Below are 19,314 nucleotides of genomic sequence, written 5' to 3' on the forward strand. Positions count from 1 at the left end.
TACATATAATAAAATCAATTTTTTATGGTTTAAAATAATAACAAATCAATTTTTTATTGCATATATAGATTCAATGCAGATAACCCTACACCACTTGGATGGATGGTAGAGATTTCACAACTTAAACCCATCCTTACAGAATCATAGGCAAATTAAACCAGATAATAAGCCCAAAAAACTCAAAACAGATAAACTACTTCATAATAGCACTGGATATGCCTTCGTCGTGATTGATTGGAGAATGGGACTGAAAAGAACAACACTATCCTGTCACCTTTCTCCACCTCCAACCCCTGGTCAAAATACGCGTACGGACGCCCGTGACGATGAACATATACACGTTAGGTGTATACGCAGATTTCGGAGATAAGGCCACCATATACTCCAAAAGTCCAAATGATTTCAAATTCCTACCGCCCCTCATCATGTTCAAAACATCTGGATTTCTGCTGACACAGATTCCGCACCCGTGACAGCTCTGGCACCATGTTGTCTCTTCATGCTTCTTCCTTCATACAAATCCCCGAAGACCCAGCTCGCGAGATGGTGGAGAAGTGCAAGAGTCAGAGGGGGTTTCAAAAATGCGAGGCGGGGGTTCGATCCTGCGACAGCTGAGTGCCAGCAAGGGTTCGGCGAACTTTTCTGAAAAGGAGTGGGAGAAGGCGGGTTCGACTTCCAGGAAGAGGGTGATTGTTGCAGTGAACGGGTCGAGAGAAGCCAAGCACGCTCTCTTGTGGGCGCTCTCGCATGTCGTGAATGCCTTTGATACGGTCACTCTCTTGAACGTCATTGATAACCAAAATAACCCCAACTTTATGTGCATAGGTGCCTATTATCTATGGATTGAATCTCTCTGTAACTCCTGTTGGTCATCTAGATGTAATTGTGGGCATTTAAATGTGTTTTAAGATTTTTTATTTTCTTTTAATTGTTTTGAACTTGCCAGATGGGTTTTCTGATGTGATTGATCATTCTCAAACAAAGAGGCTGGTTAATGCAAAAGAATATGAGTTGGTTACATCTTTCAAACGTCTCTGCAAAGCACACAGGCCAGAGGTATATATGACATGGCTTTTCTGATTTTGAATATTGGTAGAGTTTGTGCCTAAAAGAAAGCAGAGATTTATATTAAAGCCGTAGTCTTTAACGCGACTTTTTGAAAGCCTTTCCGGCGATTTTTTCCGGTGAAAATCCGGCAGTGATTTATTGAAATCGAAGTTTGATAACTAGTTTCTGCACAATGAAAGCGTCCCAGGGGTTTTTCAGGGTGCTGAATCCGAATATGCAGTTAAAAAACCATTTTAACTGCAACAAATCATGATTTCATCTCAATTTCTTCCGCCGGATTCCGTCACCGGAATCTCAAAAAGTCGCATTATAGACAACTCCTATATTAAAAGGTGGCCTCTTCCCTTTTCTCTGTATACAAATAGTACGTACAGTAAGTCAAGGACAGGGGGATCTTCTTCCGGATTAAATGTTGTAACTGGTTATTTTGTTTTTTAGTTTTAAATAAACTTACACTTGGTTAAAGGGAAGTATCACCCGTGGCCCCTTTTACTGGGCCGAAATAGTCCATGAGGAGCAACCACAATTCAGCATTCTCTAGCAGGTGAACTGCCCACAAAGAGAAATGGTAAGCACATCCATTCCTCCGGATTGAATCACAAGCCATTAGGTTTTTGGGGGGGGGAGCTGCCTCATTTCCCACAACATGCTCTTTGAAGTCAAGGATAGTGGCATCTAATCAACCAAGACACAACGAGGTCAAGACTTGCAATGCATATCATATTTTCGTTTTCGGTGGGAGGTCTGAGGAGTATATATTAAACATCGAGGAGTATATATTAAACATCGAGTCTAGATGCCAGGTCTGAGAAGTACCTATTCAACGTGGTGATTTTCGTTTTAGGTGCCAGGTCTGAGGAGTATATATTAAACATCGAGTCTAGGTGCCAGGTCTGAGAAGTACCTATTCAACGTGGTGCCAGGTCTAATAAGTGTACCTATTCAATGTCAAGCCTAGGATTATCTATTAGCAGTACCTATTCAATGCGGTGCCAGGTTTGAGGACTTTTTATTCAACGAGGTGCCAGGTCTGAGGACTTTTTATTCAATGACTGCACCTATTCAATGTCAAGCCCAGGATTATCTATTAGCGTAGTCTAACTAACCGACGTTGTTGACCTTTTCCATTTATATTTTCTGGTTGATTTTGCCTGAAATCCGGCAGCGATGTTTTTGGAATGGTAAGTTTGAGCTCTGCAATCTTTACAATCCGAGGGTTTCATGCCAAAAAAAAATGCATTTTAAAGGACAAAAATTTATAATCTCATAAAAATATTACATCGCTTATTCATCGCGCTGAATCCATTTGTGCAAAAAAAAATGCATTTTAAACGACAAAAATTTACAATCTCATAAAAAAATTATATTGCGGGATTCTGGCTAAAAAGGCAAAAAACATTGATTAATTAGACTGTGCCTTATCTATCTATTCCACCAAATTCACTTAGCAGTTACACCCAACTTCATTCCCTTTTGACATGCCATGCAGGGAGAGTGAGAGTGGAGTGTTAATGTGAAATAAAATCTGAACATAAATATCCACCACTGTAATAAGATGGCTATGGTTGGCTTGACCACAGCAGGGGAAACTGGTGGAAGGCTTAGTACTTTGTCAACCTCACAAATCAGCCAAGGTCTCTATGGGGCTCATTTTTTTTGTTATTATTGTGATTATAATATGGAAAGTGTTTAAGGAAAGATGTTTTGAAATCTGGAATTACGCCCTATAGAATGGATTTCCTTCAGCCATGCTGGGTTTGGATAGGTATCTATACTTCAGATTTGCATACAGACTCATCCCCTCTTGGCATCCCATTTGGGTGGCTGAAAGCCTATTGGACAACTTAACACTGTTAACCTTACAAATGAACAAAAACCCCTTTACAGACCTGAGTTTATTATGAATTTTGTCTATTATATTTATGAAAACAATGGTACATTCAGCCATGCTGGGTTTGGATAGGTATCTATACTTCAGATTTGCATCCAGACTCATCCCTTCTTGGCATCCCATTTGGGTGGCTGAAAGCCTATTGGACAACTTAACACTGTTAACCTTACAAATGAACAAAAACCCCTTTACAGACCTGAGTTTATTATGAATTTTGTCTATTATATTTATGAAAATAGTGGTACATTCTAGTGGCCCACTAGTGTTGAATAATTTTATTTATTTTTGAAACAATATTGTGAGATTATAACAATGTTTATTGCAAGATCCACATTGGAGGTCATGATGTGAGCTCACAAAAAAAGGGTTGCAAGCTTTTATAACTGTCCGTGCAGCTAAAGATTTGAGCTTTATAGATATTAATCAGGCAAAGAAAGTAAAATCCATTTAGCCTCAGCGTACTGTCGTTAGTCTAATCTCGATATGTGAAATAAGTCACTAAATGTTTTCAACTTCACATAAATCTTAAATAGCTTGTTATGATTTATTCAGGTTAATGTTGAAGTACTGGTAACACAAGGAGAGAGGGCAACTACCATTGTCCGGCTCACCAAGAAATTAGAAGCATCTCTGTTGGTGTTGGGGCAAACAAGGCCTTCATTGCTTGAGAGGTATGTACAAATATTATTACGCCAATCCTTGCACAGTTAGAAGAACATGCTGATACATTGCAATAATGGTGCAGGATTTTTGGAAGAAAGAAAGGAGGATTAGTACAATACTGTATTGATAATGCTGACTGTCTGACACTAGCTGTCAGAAAGCAGAGCAAGAGAATTGGTGGGTATGTAATTAACAGCCGCAAGCAAAGAAACTTTTGGCTTTTGGCTTGAAATGTTAGGCAATGGAACATCACAAATTGTTACTAGTGTAAATTGTATACATTTTTTGCCTGGTTGAGCAGTGAAAATATAGTTGTTTCACACGGAAATCTTCAGGTTGTTTGTGTGTTCAATGACTGATGAAGTTCTCAATTTTCGCATCTATATATGAGAAAGCTTCAGTATTGCCACAACATGAAGAAAAGAAATGTGAAATGAAATGGAAGTGTTACTAGTGTAAATTGTATACAACCTTTCACTGGTTGAGCAGTGTAAAAATATAGTTGTTTCTCACAGAAACCTTTAGGTTGTTCTCGTGTTCAATGTCTGATGAAATTCTCAATTTTTACATCCATATATGAGAAAGGTTCAATATTGCCACAACGTGAAGAACAGAAATATGAAATGAAATGGTTGTGCTCGTATCTTATTAAACCTGGGGATATTTTTAGTTTTAATTTTTGAAAAATAGCTAATAAATGATATTAGTAAGGTGCAAATCATTTCTGTTCTAACCTAAATATGAATGCTGAAGAAACACAACGTTCACCTAATGAAATGAAAAGAAAACAGATTAAGATCAACAGATTTCAGTGTCTTCAATCCCAGTAGTTTAAGATGGGCCCAATTTCATAGGTGAAATTGACTTTTAGTATTTTATCATTTATGATAAAGAAAACTATCAAATTGAGATGACATTACTTGTTTAAAATCTTGAATTGTATCAAACTTCAAAACAGTTTAATGGTTTAATTTTCTTTTGTAATTACTAATTATATATTATTTGGTGGATTAAATGTGGCACATGCATACTACCTTTCTCCCAAAAGTGGTGAAGTACATTAGGTCATTTCTTAACGCTGTTACATATTGCAATTTAATACATAATACTAAGGTATTATAAGATTGGGATGCTTATAATCAGGCTTTGCTGTCCCAATTAATTTGAAAGGGTTTCACAACCTGACTTGTGCCTCCCATTAGATTTACCAGCACCGCCCCATTATCTCTGCCCAACCATATTATTTCATAAATTCATATTAGCATGTCATGTCTACTTCAAAAGACCATGGGCACAAATTTCTCAAAGAATTCTAGGTCATGCAACATTCCAAACGCTGGAAAACTATTCTTTGTATAATGGAGTTGTTCCCATGCAACCTGCATAATCAGTGGCAAAATTGAATAATGGGAGATTAAATCTCAAGTACGAAGATTGGCTAAGAAGAAACTAGGTACAAACATTTGAAATTTGAATGAAACAAGCAGAAACATTCAAAAAGGTATATTTAAGCAAATAGATGGCAAGGCAAGTACAAAGTCAAATTTAAAAGGTCTGATTACCAGCACCCTTTTGGGTAAAGTACAAATGCTGTACCTTTTTTAGTATCACATTACCCCATTTTCATGGAACCAAATGATAATTTTCTATTTCAGTGAATGCGTACACAGAATTTCAAATTGAAGGATAAATGTTTTCACTAAATTCAAGAAACCGACAAGACAATTACTGTCAGAGAACTACAACCCTTCAGGCTCCCTTAAGCACTAACTCAATTGAATGTATGCTCGTTAACGTGCTTTTTCCTTCTGTGCAATTAGTAGCATGCCTTTCACAATCATTCACCAATAGAGCTTATGGCCCCCACAAAAATAATAAGGAAACACTCGCACAATCCATTATCAGTTCAATCCACTTTTGCAGTCAGGTTTTAATAAGACCAGTGCCAACACAGTTAAAGCTTAAATTCCTTGTTTCAACTTGAACATTTTCTCTCACTGATTCTGCAGTTGTCTTTAAACTATTTCAGAGAAGAAACAATTTTGTTTATATATATTATATAAACAAATGCAATTCCAAAAAAAGTGAACATGCATCTCCCATAATGTATGTGTCGTTTTCTTTAAAACAACAGTCAATACCGCCATGTTTCATGATTTAACTATTCATAAAAATGTGCATCACAGATTCACAACAGATGATTAATGAATAATGTTATATTGGATGAATAGATATTAAAGGTTCAATGATCGTCACACGGGAAAAATTGATGGACAATTTCCAGAAAGAATCGAATTCAAATTTGAGAGAAATTCAGCCAAATTTCAAAAACCTTTAGGAAATTTTCAACAAGAAATTTAGGCACTGAGAACAGCCATAACCCCAAAGAATGGAGAGGAATAAATCTCGCATGATTGTCATTAATATACATTTGGGTAATCAAAAGCTTAAGAAAATCAATAAACATTTGATAATAATCATTGAAATGACCCATTTTCGAGCTTTTACGAGCCCCAAAATCAAAGCCATTTGTGTCAAAGTCAATAAATGCATGAATGAATACAAATGGGTGCACTCTCTGATCAGGACTACTGTTTCATCTTTTTAAGATCAATCCATCAAAAAGGCCCAATCTGTTATCTACACTCACAATTACAGCTGCAAATTGATCCACATGCAATCAGCAGCAACAGAAATGACCACACTGCATTCTTGGTTAATCCAAAACATCTATCTTCATATATTGTAACTCAGGAATTTCTTGTTTAGCTTTAGCTTGAAAACATGTTTCATCCGTGTCAAAGGATATAAAGGATATATGTGTAAATCATGGCATAGAATTAAGGAGAGCATTTTAAGCTTTTACCAGCCAGAACAATGAATGTCATATGGATTAAAATTGTTATATGAGTCATGTATAAATGGATGGAGGTTCACATCAGGACTATCATTTTAAGGCCATTTCATCAAAAGACAATCTCTAATAATACAATCAAAGTGCAGCTGCACAATTGCACAATATGAAGGAACAACAACATCTCTTAGCAAAGGTATTGCTTTCTTGGTTTACCCTGTTAGCCCTGAGGTGCAGCGCTGACTTTTTGAAGGTTAACGGAAAGGCTTGGCTTGCTTCGTTGTTCCTAAAGGGGTCCCACATGGGCCATTATTCCCCTCCTTCTCTTACCCCGCTCACACTCTACCCGCCCCGTTTCCTAACTAAACCTTCTAATCTCGACGAAACTCCCCTTTGGCCTTAGCCCCAAGCGCAAAAGCCAAAGTACCCATAAAACCTTACCCATTCACCATACGTGCCTTCAGCACAGCTCCCGAGGGCGTCTCGTCATTTCACCGCATCTACGACGTTGATCTTTTCTGGCCGATCCAACGGCCCACATTCCTTCCGATAAAGGCAACCTGCCCGATCATTTCCAGCCGTCAGATCACCTCCGCTAGATCTAACGGTCAGCACCCATACCGCGCAGACAACAAGCGCGACAAGTACCTGCGCGATGAGGGCGGTTTTCCTCTCTCCTCCGCCGCTACGTGTCATCCACTGAATGGCATCGCGCGAGTTCTGACACTTATACCATTACCACCCAAATCAAACCGCCCTGCGCATTATCACCCGCACATCTTCGCCGCCTGATAACTGTCCAATCTGTTCACCTGAAGATCTAACGGCCCGAACATGTCCCACTCCCACCACAACCACTAGCTTCCGCAAAGCGATCTCCGCCACACATCTCCATTGATCCGACGGCCACCATTCACGATCACTCCCACCGTTCATCTGCCCATGCACTCCACACCCCACGTCCTGTCTATTACCCAAAGGAGAAGATGGCCGACTCTGTCAGTCTGGCGACAGTCTGACCATGAAACTGAATTAAAGGAAGAGCATGGCCGAAGGATGAAAGGACATAGCACGACCCAACAACCGAATTAAACAGTCATGGAACTCCACTGCCATGATCAATCCAACCACCTGAAGGACAGCACAGTACCAGAACTGACCAGGTTTTCGTAGTGGAGAAAGCAACTACTTTCAAAGACGCTATCAGACAGTTAATGGTAGTTGGTGGTCAATTATGATCCCTCCATCCCTAAATGGCTAAGAGCCATTGTAAAGATAGATTATAAATAACCAAAAGATAGATGTAATGAAAGTTGGCAATTGTGTTTTGGTTCAACTTCTGGAGACTGTAGATACTCTGTAACTTGCAGTGTCTCATCTTCATTTTCAGCAATGCAAGCTTCTTTTGTTGTTAATTGCTCAATGCCCATTTCTCCTATGTTCTAAACTTGTACCTGGAATGTTTTATTCATGATATCTTCTATGCCTAATGCTAGATAACTGTCATCTTATCTCTGTATTAGTAAATTGAATGTATCATTGAGTAGGTCACTCAGGTTTCTTCTGTATCTAATGCAAGATAACTGTCATCTTATCTCTGCATTGATAGAGTAGATTTGTAAGTTTCTTTACTAGTTGCAGCTAGCCATCATACATTCTGTATGCATCTGCTGGTGTGGTTAGTATTCTTCATTCATTCACTTAATCTACAAACTGTTGAGCATTGGTGGTCTAAAGCCTTGTAGTTTGAGGGTGTTCATGCATGTCTGGAGTGAAAACAGAGTAGAAGTGGTTATCTGGCTTGAACCAAACCATCACCCATCCCAATAAGTTCCTAGAACCATATTGAAAATTATATGTTACTAGGCATCTCTGAGCTACAACCTAGGAGAGTTTTCTGGAGCCCTAACATAACCTACAAGATCTATCTTAATATATTGGAAAGTAGGAATTCCTTAGTATTAGCTTGAAAATGCGCTTCAACAGAGACAAATAATAAATATAGAAAAGTGATAACTTATTCTAGTGGTACAAAATCTCTCGGTATTTTAAATTAACTTGTCAAAAAGTACAAAGTAAATTGCAGGTTCATATATACCGAATGCCTAGGTGTTATCAATGAAAGGTACAACCTTAATGGGTTTCTAGCTCATTTTCTAGAAGTGAAACATAGTTCTTTCAAGGTAGATTGACTATTTATACACCTCAATCAGAAAACTGCAACAAACAGCGAGCATATTTTTGAAGTCTAGAAATCAAATCAATTATGAGCTAGGCTCCATTGAGGAGAATACTCAATGCAAAACCCAATGCTTAACTTGATGATCAGTTATCCTCGTTGACATAATTTCAAATTAAACCTATAAGCCAGCCTGCCTCGATCCAATTTCAAAATGAAAAAATAAGCCGCCTGTTTAGATATAATCACACCAAAATATGTTGAATCATTACCAGCACAACCCTTTTTTTTAGATTAACAGGCCTCTGCCCAAAAATTCTAACTCATTATACAATTTTATTGACCCTGGGCTTCATCTCTTCCATGGGTTAAGAGCTCCTCTTGCATCATCTATAACTCCATTGTATTGAATTTACCAGTGTTCTGCAGAAGCTGTATTCTTTCCACTTACTATCAGAATAACAAGTCAAGCAGTATTATCCTAACTGTATCCAACCTTCATATCCCCAATAAAGATCCCTAGGACTGCTGAGGGGTTTGCCACCCCACAACAGAGTCTAGCCACCTGCTTTTGCTACACCACAAAACCTACAAGGACTCCTGATCCAGGATCCCTAAGGGAGCTGCCAGCCAACATTTAGAGAAGCAGGCCTGGAAATCCTCCAATAATCCCGCTTCCCACATTGGAAATAGTGGGCCCATATCCACATATTTTCTTACGCCAATTCTATTCATGCCCACAAGATGGCTCGTGAAGGAGCAAACTTAAAATATGAAATCAAACGTAGGTTGCTTAGAAACATTCAATTTTTAGGTATATTTTAATATTTATCAACTACATAATAATCCCATACATAAGATTACCACTTGAATATGTCAGACCTTAAACAATATGAGCCAACGAAACCTCTGCTAGAGAAAAGAGGCAAAAATAATATTTTTGCTTGGTTCTATCAGTCTAATAATAGAATATCCATGGTTATCAGTGGATACTCAAGAAATACAGGGGCATTTTTTGTCAATAAATTTAAACAAACGATTGTAAAAGGGACAAATGCAACACAAAAAGAAAAGATGGGTTGGTATGACTATCCTAGATGTCCACCCATTATACATCTTACAACCAAATAGGACTCTTCTGGAAAAATCATGTTGCTGTGATGGTCTAAATCAGATGATCAAATCTGATCAAAGAGTCACAGGAGTGCCCGGAGCTGAAAAGTCTTTAAGATTGTGTTAGCCAAAGTTGAGGGTCAAGCCATAGCTGCCACCACAGGTTGCAGGGTGTCTGAAGCATCACAAGATGAAGTTGCAGATCAGATGAAGAATGCAAAGCCAAGAACCCTAAGGTTATTATAGAGACAAACACTCAAGTTACAGCACTGGTTGGGACTGCAATCCAGCAATGCAAAGTTGACACACTGAATGCACAAGCAAAAAGAGAGGGACCCACAAGACAACCTGGAAAGATGTAGATTTATACTAGGAATTAGAAGACTCACAATTCAACATTGCAAGGGCAAAGAAGCTGCAATGCACCTTTGCAGACACTAGAGTGCCACACCAATATGAAGGTGATAAAGATGAAAGGTAGAATATTAAAAACCAGGGACAATAATACAGGATAAGAAGCAGAGTCAACATGGCATTTGGCCTTCTAACTTCTACGACTGTTAGCCCTTGGGACTTCACTCAGATTCCATGTATGTATAACTTGTAATGTTGTAATCTAAATCACTTGGTTGGCATTCGTGTTCAAACTTAGGCAATGAAATTGTAAAAAGGTTCACTCATGCAAAAAAGAATATGATAAAATTTAGGTTTCAACATTAGGTTCAATAAAGACAATTAAATGAATTACATTATAACTCTACATCTTCAGATGTGCTCAACTGGTTGAGAGTGTAATCCTCCTGAGTCCCCACCCAAGATCAATTAGTGCAAGTGACATGTTGAGCTCTTAATGATTATATTGTTGTACTATCCTTGAGCCCTCAAAAATCTGGTTTACCCTGAGTACCATACTCAAACGAGAGGAAGTCTTCCAGCAGGTTTCCTCAAGATACGTATTTCATAGAATTTATAAAAATAAATGAATAAATAAAAACTCGTATATTTAAATAAGAAAACAAATACAAAGATTTTTTAATTTCAAATTTTACCCAAAAATTTGTCAAATTAATGTTCAGAATCAATACGTACATACATATAAAAACAAAACTTAACATTTAGTGTTGAAACTTATAAAAAATCACCCACAGCCAATGAGATTCACCATTCAATTCACTACTGCTCAATATTGCACTAAATTCAAGCCTTTTTGAAAATAAATCACCGCGGGTGACTAGGAACTTGTCATAGAAAAGATGGGAGGGAGAAGAAAAAAGGAGTGTAATAGATGTGATCTCTGTAACAAAAGCTTTGTTTACAGAGTTCCCTGTGCAATGGTCTATCTGCTGCATTGCTATTTATTTCTCATATTTCATTTGATTTTTACTTCTTTTGACTAGGAAAAGGAAATCAGTGTGCATAACAAAGTTCAATTCTGAAATACATTGTGAAATCCCTTTAAACCACAATCTTCGGTACCCTCCCATGGCATTCTTAGCCATGGAACAAGAAGACACTTAACCCATTAAAAATTCTAGGCCATTAATGTTAAAATTGGCAACTAGGGCCAAACTCCTTGTGGGTCATCTTATTTATGGCAGCTGATATTTTGTTTGGATCCCTCTCGTCGAGAGGTGTAGGATTGATCTGAAGATCATCCGATTCCAATAAGTATTCATGGAGATATGAATTTATTTGTGTTATGGGACAATTCGTCAAGGTCGGCCAGCAACCAAATTGCCCCCTCTCATCCTCAACGTAGCACTATAAATAAAGGTGACTCTCAAGTCATTTTACACACCTCTTGTGATCTCTTCCTCTCCACTTGTCTTTGGGTTTTGGTGGGAGGAGAGATCTCAAGATGATACGCTGCCCTAGAAGAAGCCCTAGACCCTAACGCTGTCATGGAGGAGACACAGTTTCTCATACGCTGTCAAGGAGAAGCCCTAGACGTGGAGCTGTAAAGGTTTTCTAAGGAGACCTATGCTGCCCTAAACTACAGCCCATAAAGCCAGCCTTAACGCTGATATGGAGAAGCCACTTGATGCCCTAATACGCAGCAAGAAGAGACACTTAAATGCAGTCATGAACACAGCTAAATGGAGATCCACAAAAGCCCTAACCGCAGTCCTAGAACACAGCTCTAACGCTGCCCTAAAATGCGGTCATGGTCACAGCAAGGATTGGGCAAACATATTATGCCCTAGCCGCAGCAAAAGAGACAGCGTGAGGACAGCATGGAGGGCCTAATTAGAGGCCGAGTTGCTGTGGGGATGCGGGTTGGTTTGAGGGCTGTTTGAGGGTGCAAACAGGCCCAAGAACAGGGCTGTCTCAAAGGAACAAGGAGCTGGAGATTAGGCCGATTAAGGAGGCTCCTCGCAGGCCTACCTTGAAGGCAATTCAAGAGCACCGAGATGCTGGAGTAAAGACAGTTAGGGCACTTCTATTTGAGCTGCAGAGAGAGGCTACTACTGCATGGGAAAGGAGGCTGCGTAGGAGTTGTGTGTAGGGCTGTTAGGCCAAGTATCTACAAGAGCCTAATCAAGGTTGTTTGGACAGCAATCAAGGTAAGGAAATCTGTTTTTGGGTGAGCTGTAGATGACAGCTGAACTGTGGTAGGCAGCGGGTCAATCCGTTAGGACTATTGCAGCAATCCTAACTCAAACCACTTACATTGGCATTGCTAAGTGCTAGGCCGCAAGCCATAGCACCATAGCAAGCAACCTTGTGATTTGAAAATCACTCGTGAGTGATCTCAGTTAATTAATTAATGAATGAAGGTATTACAGACTCGTGTTGGTGTGTGTCTATGTTATCTTAGGCAACGGATCGATCAAATTGCAAAATACACAGACACTGGAAAATGGAAAACAGTAAGAGAAACACTGTAAGCAAATACAAGAACACAACAAATTAATAAGGAGTTCACCCTATCCTCCAGGGCTACGTCTTCGGTCCAGCTTTTAGTGGTGGCCTTCTTTATTGTGTCTTTAAAACAGAGTCTTTACAATGAGGAGCTCAATTTGAGTCTTCTGAAACAGATGATGCTTAGCAAGGTGGTTCTTGGATTCCCCAAGCCACTAGAGTGCACAGACTCCCCCCTTACTAAGTCTCGACCTCAACTGGTCTTAATGGGATGAGTCCAATTTGGTACTCAGTTCCCGACAAATATCCTCACAAGGATTGCTTGAACCTCTCAAGCCTTCTGTCTGCTCGATGCTGCCTTAGCTCCGCAAGTCAGCTCGGCTCTCTGCTTCTTGCTTCCTCTTTGTTCTGTTTCTTTATCTCACTGTCTCCTTCTTCTTTTCCCTCTTGTTCTGTTCTCTGTCTGTGTGTGGCTTAAAGCCAATCCATCCTCTGACTATTCGCTTCCTCTTCGGATCGCCTGCTGCTATTCGCTTGGAATTCCCTGCCTCTGCGTCATCGCCACTATGTAACGTCTCACAGGGAAGTGGCCACTTGTCCTTTCACGAACTACGCCAGCTCTTCCTCAAACGGTTTGGTATTTCGGTTACTTTGTGTAATGATTCATCCACCAACTCAACGGTCAAATCGGACTTCAAACTTTTATATGTTGCAGCTTAATTCTCCCTCCAGATTCGGTTTTCCATCGAGTGCAATCTCCGCCATTAGATTTGGAGCCCCCAGATCCTACGGTGTTCGCTCTTATCGCGCGGTTGACTTGCTCGGACGTTAGCCCGCGATGAGAGCGGTTTTCTCTCTCATCCGCCGGACACGCGTCATCCAACATATGGAATCACTGGGTCCTCTGACAATTCTGCTTACCGCCCAAAACGCCTCCGATATTCCACCGGTTTTGGAGCGCGGGACCCGCCTGTCATTTCAACGCTTTTCCCACGGTTTTCGGCTTCCCTTGTGACCGAGCGCTTGGGGCTATTCCTTCTCGAGGGGTTTTGCCCAGCGATGCGCAATTAGAAACGACCTCTGTTTTCTGATCCGAACTTCCTAACTGCTAGTTTGCGTCCTACGCGGTCTCCATGGGCCTCGGTCAGCGCGCTTTGACCGAGGTCCTCGTCGTTCCTTGCTGGCTACAAACTGCCACTGTCCAGAGGTCCTTCCTGATAGCTCTTTGTTCACAAGTTTTTGAGGTCTGTCATGATTTGATACAGTCATAGAACTCTGATAATTTTCCATGGATCTAATTTGGATCACCTTGGTATCTTAGGATGAACGTTGTGATGCATAGTACAGCGGTTCTGTGAGACTCAGTGAAGGTGCAACCACTGGGACAGCTGCAAGCTTGGTGACACATAGGGACAGCTGCAACATGGTACAGCAGCAAGCATGAAGAATCATGGACAGCAGCAACATGGTAAAGCACGGACAGCAGCAAGTACAGTGCAGCAAGTACAATGGGACAGTGGTAAGCATGGTGCAGTGGTGGCTCTATGTATAGCAGTGCTAAACACTGGGACAACAACAACATGAGGTCCAACATTGTGATGATGGGTGCAGCACGGTGAGGTGCAGCATGATGACGAGATGCAGCACTATGATAGATGAAGCAGCATGGAGAATCAGTTGAAGCAGCATGTCTTCAACTGATCTCATGTATCATCATCCTAGGAGATGATCTATGCTCTTATCTAGATAAGTCAAAGTGTTGACTTCTACTGTAAATGTACTATCTCTATCTCTCTCTCTCTCTCTCTGTTGAACTATTGAAGATCATATAAGAAGAATTGACGAAGGGTTTCCCCACATTGGGGTTTGTCCCTGGCTAGCGCCACATCTTGTGTCCTCTTGTCTTGGCTTGTCTTCTGCGATTTATATTTATGTTCTATCTGCAGTTTACTTTAATGCTGATGTGATTGCTAATCTGGAAAAGATATTAAGCTAACTGTAAAAATTGAAATAAATTGCTCTAGCATAGAACATACCTAAACTTAACAATTAACAGACCAATTCACCATAATATATCAAAGACGGTTTTCCATAGAGGCCTTAAACAATTTAAATGCATGGATGGGTGCAAATAATAAAATGCAGTGTGCTAATTAAAGATGTGCTACCTGAAATTCATGGCAGCCATGTCCATATTCAAAATTTATCACTCTCGCACACAGTGTGCATAATACATATATTTCCAATTCAATTTCATATTTACGAACAGAGATGGAACACTTGGCTTTTAACCAAAAATGGTCCAAGAAGTCACACCTCATATTGTATGAGGCATCACATTGATGGGGTTCACTTGGGGGAGATACAACTTCATGGAGCCCCTTCTCTTCTTGGCATTTAATTACTTGATTGGCACATCTTGGGGGTGGACTCACTCTTTTGTGGTGGGTGGTCTGGTTGATGGTCTTCTCATGGTTGTAGATGGTACTTTCATGCCTGCAGATCACTCTATTGACATACGGATGCTTGCTATTTCATGTGTTATATTTTTCTTTGGAGCATCCAGTGACTATGTATGGTGGTGCTATATTGTTGGTATATCACTAGGAAGGGGTGTTCTACATGGTCCTCTTATACTGGATGTGTGATGGTAGGCATACTTGATGATTGGATGGTATCAGTGCTTTCTTATGTCTTCTTCTCCTATGATGTCGATGTGGCAGGGTGATGCATGGTGCCTTAATGGGAGTCCCCTAGGTGATATAACATTGAGATATTAGACATCACCTAAGTTTGAGTTAGACAAGGAGGGTACTATATGTGTCCTTGATGATCTAGCCCTTCCTAAGGTTGGATGGCGTATATAATTTATTAGACCCTTGATGGTGATGTGCCCTAGACTCAAGCCTAGGTAGAGCTTTTATTTTCTTGTTATCACAATGGGGTTTTGCTAGGAGATCCAACTTATTTGCACAGTACAACACTTTGATGGATCATAATCCCTCATTGGCACACATGTTTATGGTTATTTAATCGTCCACTAACTATTTAGAGGTGGACTACAGTTATATAAGAGCATTAACCTTTATGCACACATGTTGACATTGATTTAACCATTCAATGGTTAATCATTTTTATCTGGGTGAACACCTTACTTCATTTGACGTATTTTCACACTTGGAGGGGTTATTTAGAGGTTGATTGAGAAGTTTTGGAGTGCTCCCCTCTATGACATAGATTTCAAGGTACTAATGCATTATTTTACCATTTGAGAGGATGGCACACTTTTCTAGGGCACACCTCTCCTAGGTGTTTTTTCATCATCAATGCATGGTTATAACTAGTGTTTTAAAAACTGGCCGGTTTGAGCTGGTAACCGGTCAAACCGACTGGTTCATTAACCGACCGAGTCAAACCAGCAAAAAAATCGGGTTTAACCCACCTCTTGGCCAAAAAATCACATAAACCGGTGCTAACCAGCCAATTCACTGCCAAGGCCATGAAGGACTCACACAACGCAGTTTAGGAAGGTTTCAGGGTCTTTTGGAGGGAAAATAAGGGTTGTTTCCCTCCAAAAACACCCTCTCCAAGCCTTTAAAAGGAGCTCACCCCCCTCATTTGCCTCACACATCTCATTTGGAGTTTTTGAGAGTTTGATTGGGAGCTTGGAGAGCGTTGAGTTTTTGTTGGAGTAGTGGAACAACAGAGAAGTTGAGCTAAGTAGTAGTCATCATGCCTCCAAAAGCCAAAGATACTGCATGGGCTCATTGTGATATGATTGATGGCAAAATGATCTGCAAATATTGCCAAAAATCTATTGGAGAGGGTATTAACAGGTTCAAGCAACACTTCGCTAGGATGGGAGGCCATGTAAAGCCATGTGGAGCACCAAAAGAAGTAATAGGGCATATTAGGGCAGAATACCTTCAAAAGTTTGAGACTCAAGTCACTAAACCAATAGAGAAGTTTGTGACTAAAGCAGTTGCAAAGTTTGGGAGTCGAGACTCGACCAACTAAGTTTGAACATGATGACTCATGAGAAGTTTCAAGTGATAATGCTGATCACTATTATCATATATGTAGACTTGTAGTAGGCCAGTGGCCCCATAGTTTGTAGGCTTTGTTTTTGCACTCTAGAGGCCATTTAGAGCCTCATTGATTATATATTTTGTTGCTGATATGTATTGCACTTGGTGCCATTTTGATATATTCACCTTTACATGGTATATATATGAGCAAACTTTGCATATTTTGTGTCTATTGGTTTGGAATCATGGTTTTAAATCTTAAAAATAGTTTTTTCATTAAAAATTAATTATTTAATGTATTTTTTTTAAGACCGGTTCATTTAGACTTGACCAATCTCGGTTTGACCGGTTCCGGTTTGAAACCCAGTTTATTAGGTGGACCGGTTCAGTCACCAGTTCCGGTTTTTAAAACTATGGTTATAACTTATTTCAGCTACATTGCGTCCTCGCCTCTTTGACTCTGCATTTAAATTATTTTATTTGGAGACTAATTTGGAATTTTATTTAGGGGTGTGTGGCTGTTGCGTGCATTTACTTGGTCTTTTGACTATATTTGGAGCACTTCCTCAAGTGGCACACATCTGGATACTTTCTTCTTGCTATTTGTGGAGGGTTTATCTTGGAAGAGTGCACCCCTTTGATTATTTCATTCCTTTCTTGGAAGGTGAAGATATGGAGGAGGATATTTTATTATTTCATAGAGTCTTGCATATTGGAGGTTGTAACCACCCCATTATTTTGTCATTTTTTGGACTAGTCTCATAAAGGTGGTTACTTTGAGCATTATTTTATTGTTTTTGCACGCTGAACTATTGAAGATTTTATTGGTTATTATTTTATTGTTTTAGTCTAGGTGGACAGTGGGGCACATCCTTCCATGTCAAAGACTATTTTATGTGTATTGTTGAGCTAGAATCTTGGAGGGCTCATTGCATGTGGACCAATTTAGCATTTGAAATGGTAAAGACTTATTTTAGTGGTGCACCCTCTATCTTTTGGAGGATATCTAGCACACTACTACATAATTTTAGATGGAGCAAGCTCTTTCGGAGAGGACAATGTCCACATACTATTTGATATGGTCAACCATTGATTGAGGGTGGATATACTACTCTATTATTATCTCATTTGATTGCATTGTCATGGAATTAGTTAGCAAATAATGCATCTTATTCTAAGAAAGAAGAAGCTCCCTCTATACACAGAGCTTTATCTCCATTTAGAAGGGTAGGGCCTTTGAGGATTGTGGAGCTCTCCCTTTAAGCTATGTTGTACATCATGTTGGTAAGATTAATGGAAGATTGGAGGTATTGCTTCTAGCTTAAGTGAGGATTTATATTTGCAATTTATTCAAATGTTGTTTATTGTAGGAAACCCCTATAACTTGTTTTGAAGGCCTTGAAATGTAGTATTTACCATTTGGAGAATGTAATGTGACGACTTAATACTTCTTATGCAGCTTGCATTTAACAAAGTAGGTTGTTGCTAGAAGTAATATAACACCACCTTCATAACTTTGTTTATAAGTAGTACCCCTAGTTCTCCAAGGTTAATTTTCTGCATTAATTTTCGGAAAGCTAAGGCTGATTTGGGCCATGCATAGCAACCCTTATTTTCCTTAAATATTCATACACTTTACCTCTTAGATCCATACCTCTTTGACTCCATTTTGCCCAAGATTCGGAAGGCACTAGTCTTGGGGCTTCCATCACCATCTTTTTGTTCTCACACCATTAATTTTTCCACGTATACTACAACCACTTGTTTTGCTAAGGCATACTCTTCAAGCATCACCTAAAGCCCCCACTCCATAGGCTTAGCAATCCTATAGGTATGCCCCCCTTGTATTAGAGAAGAGCCAAACTGAAACAGGGAGTAAGAGCTACTAAGGTGACAATGGGTAACCTACCTAAGTTACACAAATTTGGTACTTTGGTGCTTGGGAGTATACACTTTGTAGCTGCTAGTTTTTTATGTAACACAAGATACTCATTGTGTGCAAGAAATTTAACACCCAACCACAGATATCCAGTGCTGATGCCACCCCCAAGGCAGGCTATGAAACCACCACGACGATGGAACCAAGCTACCGGCTTATAGTGCACTCAAACCAACCCAATCACCATCATGGCTGAACCAATCTGCTCACTACAAAGCACTCCAAGCACCTCATCTAGTGATAAATCAACCATGGCGCTCTTCCACTACACTGCACAACACAAAGGAAGATCTTTCCTTTCTCTACTCAACAATTGATTAAGAATCTCCCACCTTTCCATTGCTCTTCAGTGTAGACAAAAGTGCCCAATCTATTGATTGCCTTCTATAAATAAACTGGGAGAGTAAAACTTAGGCTCTCATGCAATCAATGAGCAGTAATATGCAGTAAGGAAAGGCTTCCTAACTCGCCTGGCCTCTACTCTCATCTACAGCCTACCTGTCTCTCATCCAACCTCTGCATTTTACTCATCATATTGCTGATTTTGGCTATTATCAAATTTAGATAATTGAGTAAATAATGAAGAACATAGCATGGACACAAGAATAGTGAGAATGAGAATGGAAATGAGATAATGATTTTCCGTGAGGCAGGAAAATAAAGGACTCTTCACACTTATGCAAATTGATTGTAATATGCCAATACTTTCATCACTAC

General features: G+C 39.7%; 1 protein-coding gene across 1 annotated transcript; it reads left to right on the plus strand.

Moving 5' to 3' along the window:
• Positions 1-228: 228 nt before the first annotated feature.
• LOC149146167 (uncharacterized) lies at positions 229-4,151 on the plus strand. The gene is made up of 4 exons (XM_089449556.1): positions 229-825; positions 947-1,056; positions 3,512-3,630; positions 3,705-4,151. Exons 1-4 carry the CDS (start codon positions 582-584, stop codon positions 3,850-3,852), a joined length of 621 nt encoding a protein of 206 aa, XP_089305682.1. The 5' UTR covers positions 229-581; the 3' UTR covers positions 3,853-4,151.
• The last annotated feature ends 15,163 nt before the right edge of the window (positions 4,152-19,314 follow it).

The sequence above is a fragment of the Pinus tabuliformis genome, chromosome X, assembly GCF_031772625.1.
Source record: "Pinus tabuliformis cultivar Carrire ecotype Pingquan chromosome X, CPIR1, whole genome shotgun sequence".
Classification (NCBI taxonomy): Eukaryota; Viridiplantae; Streptophyta; class Pinopsida; order Pinales; family Pinaceae; genus Pinus; species Pinus tabuliformis.

Excerpts from the sequence above, each read along its gene's own strand:
- LOC149146167 (XM_089449556.1), top strand. The coding sequence starts at position 582 with ATGCGAGGCGGGGGTTCGATCCTGCGACAGCTGAGTGCCAGCAAGGGT. Across the intron at positions 826-946 it reads CCCCAACTTTATGTGCATAG|ATGGGTTTTCTGATGTGATT; the intron begins GTGCCTATTATC and ends TGAACTTGCCAG. Across the intron at positions 1,057-3,511 it reads GCAAAGCACACAGGCCAGAG|GTTAATGTTGAAGTACTGGT; the intron begins GTATATATGACA and ends TGATTTATTCAG.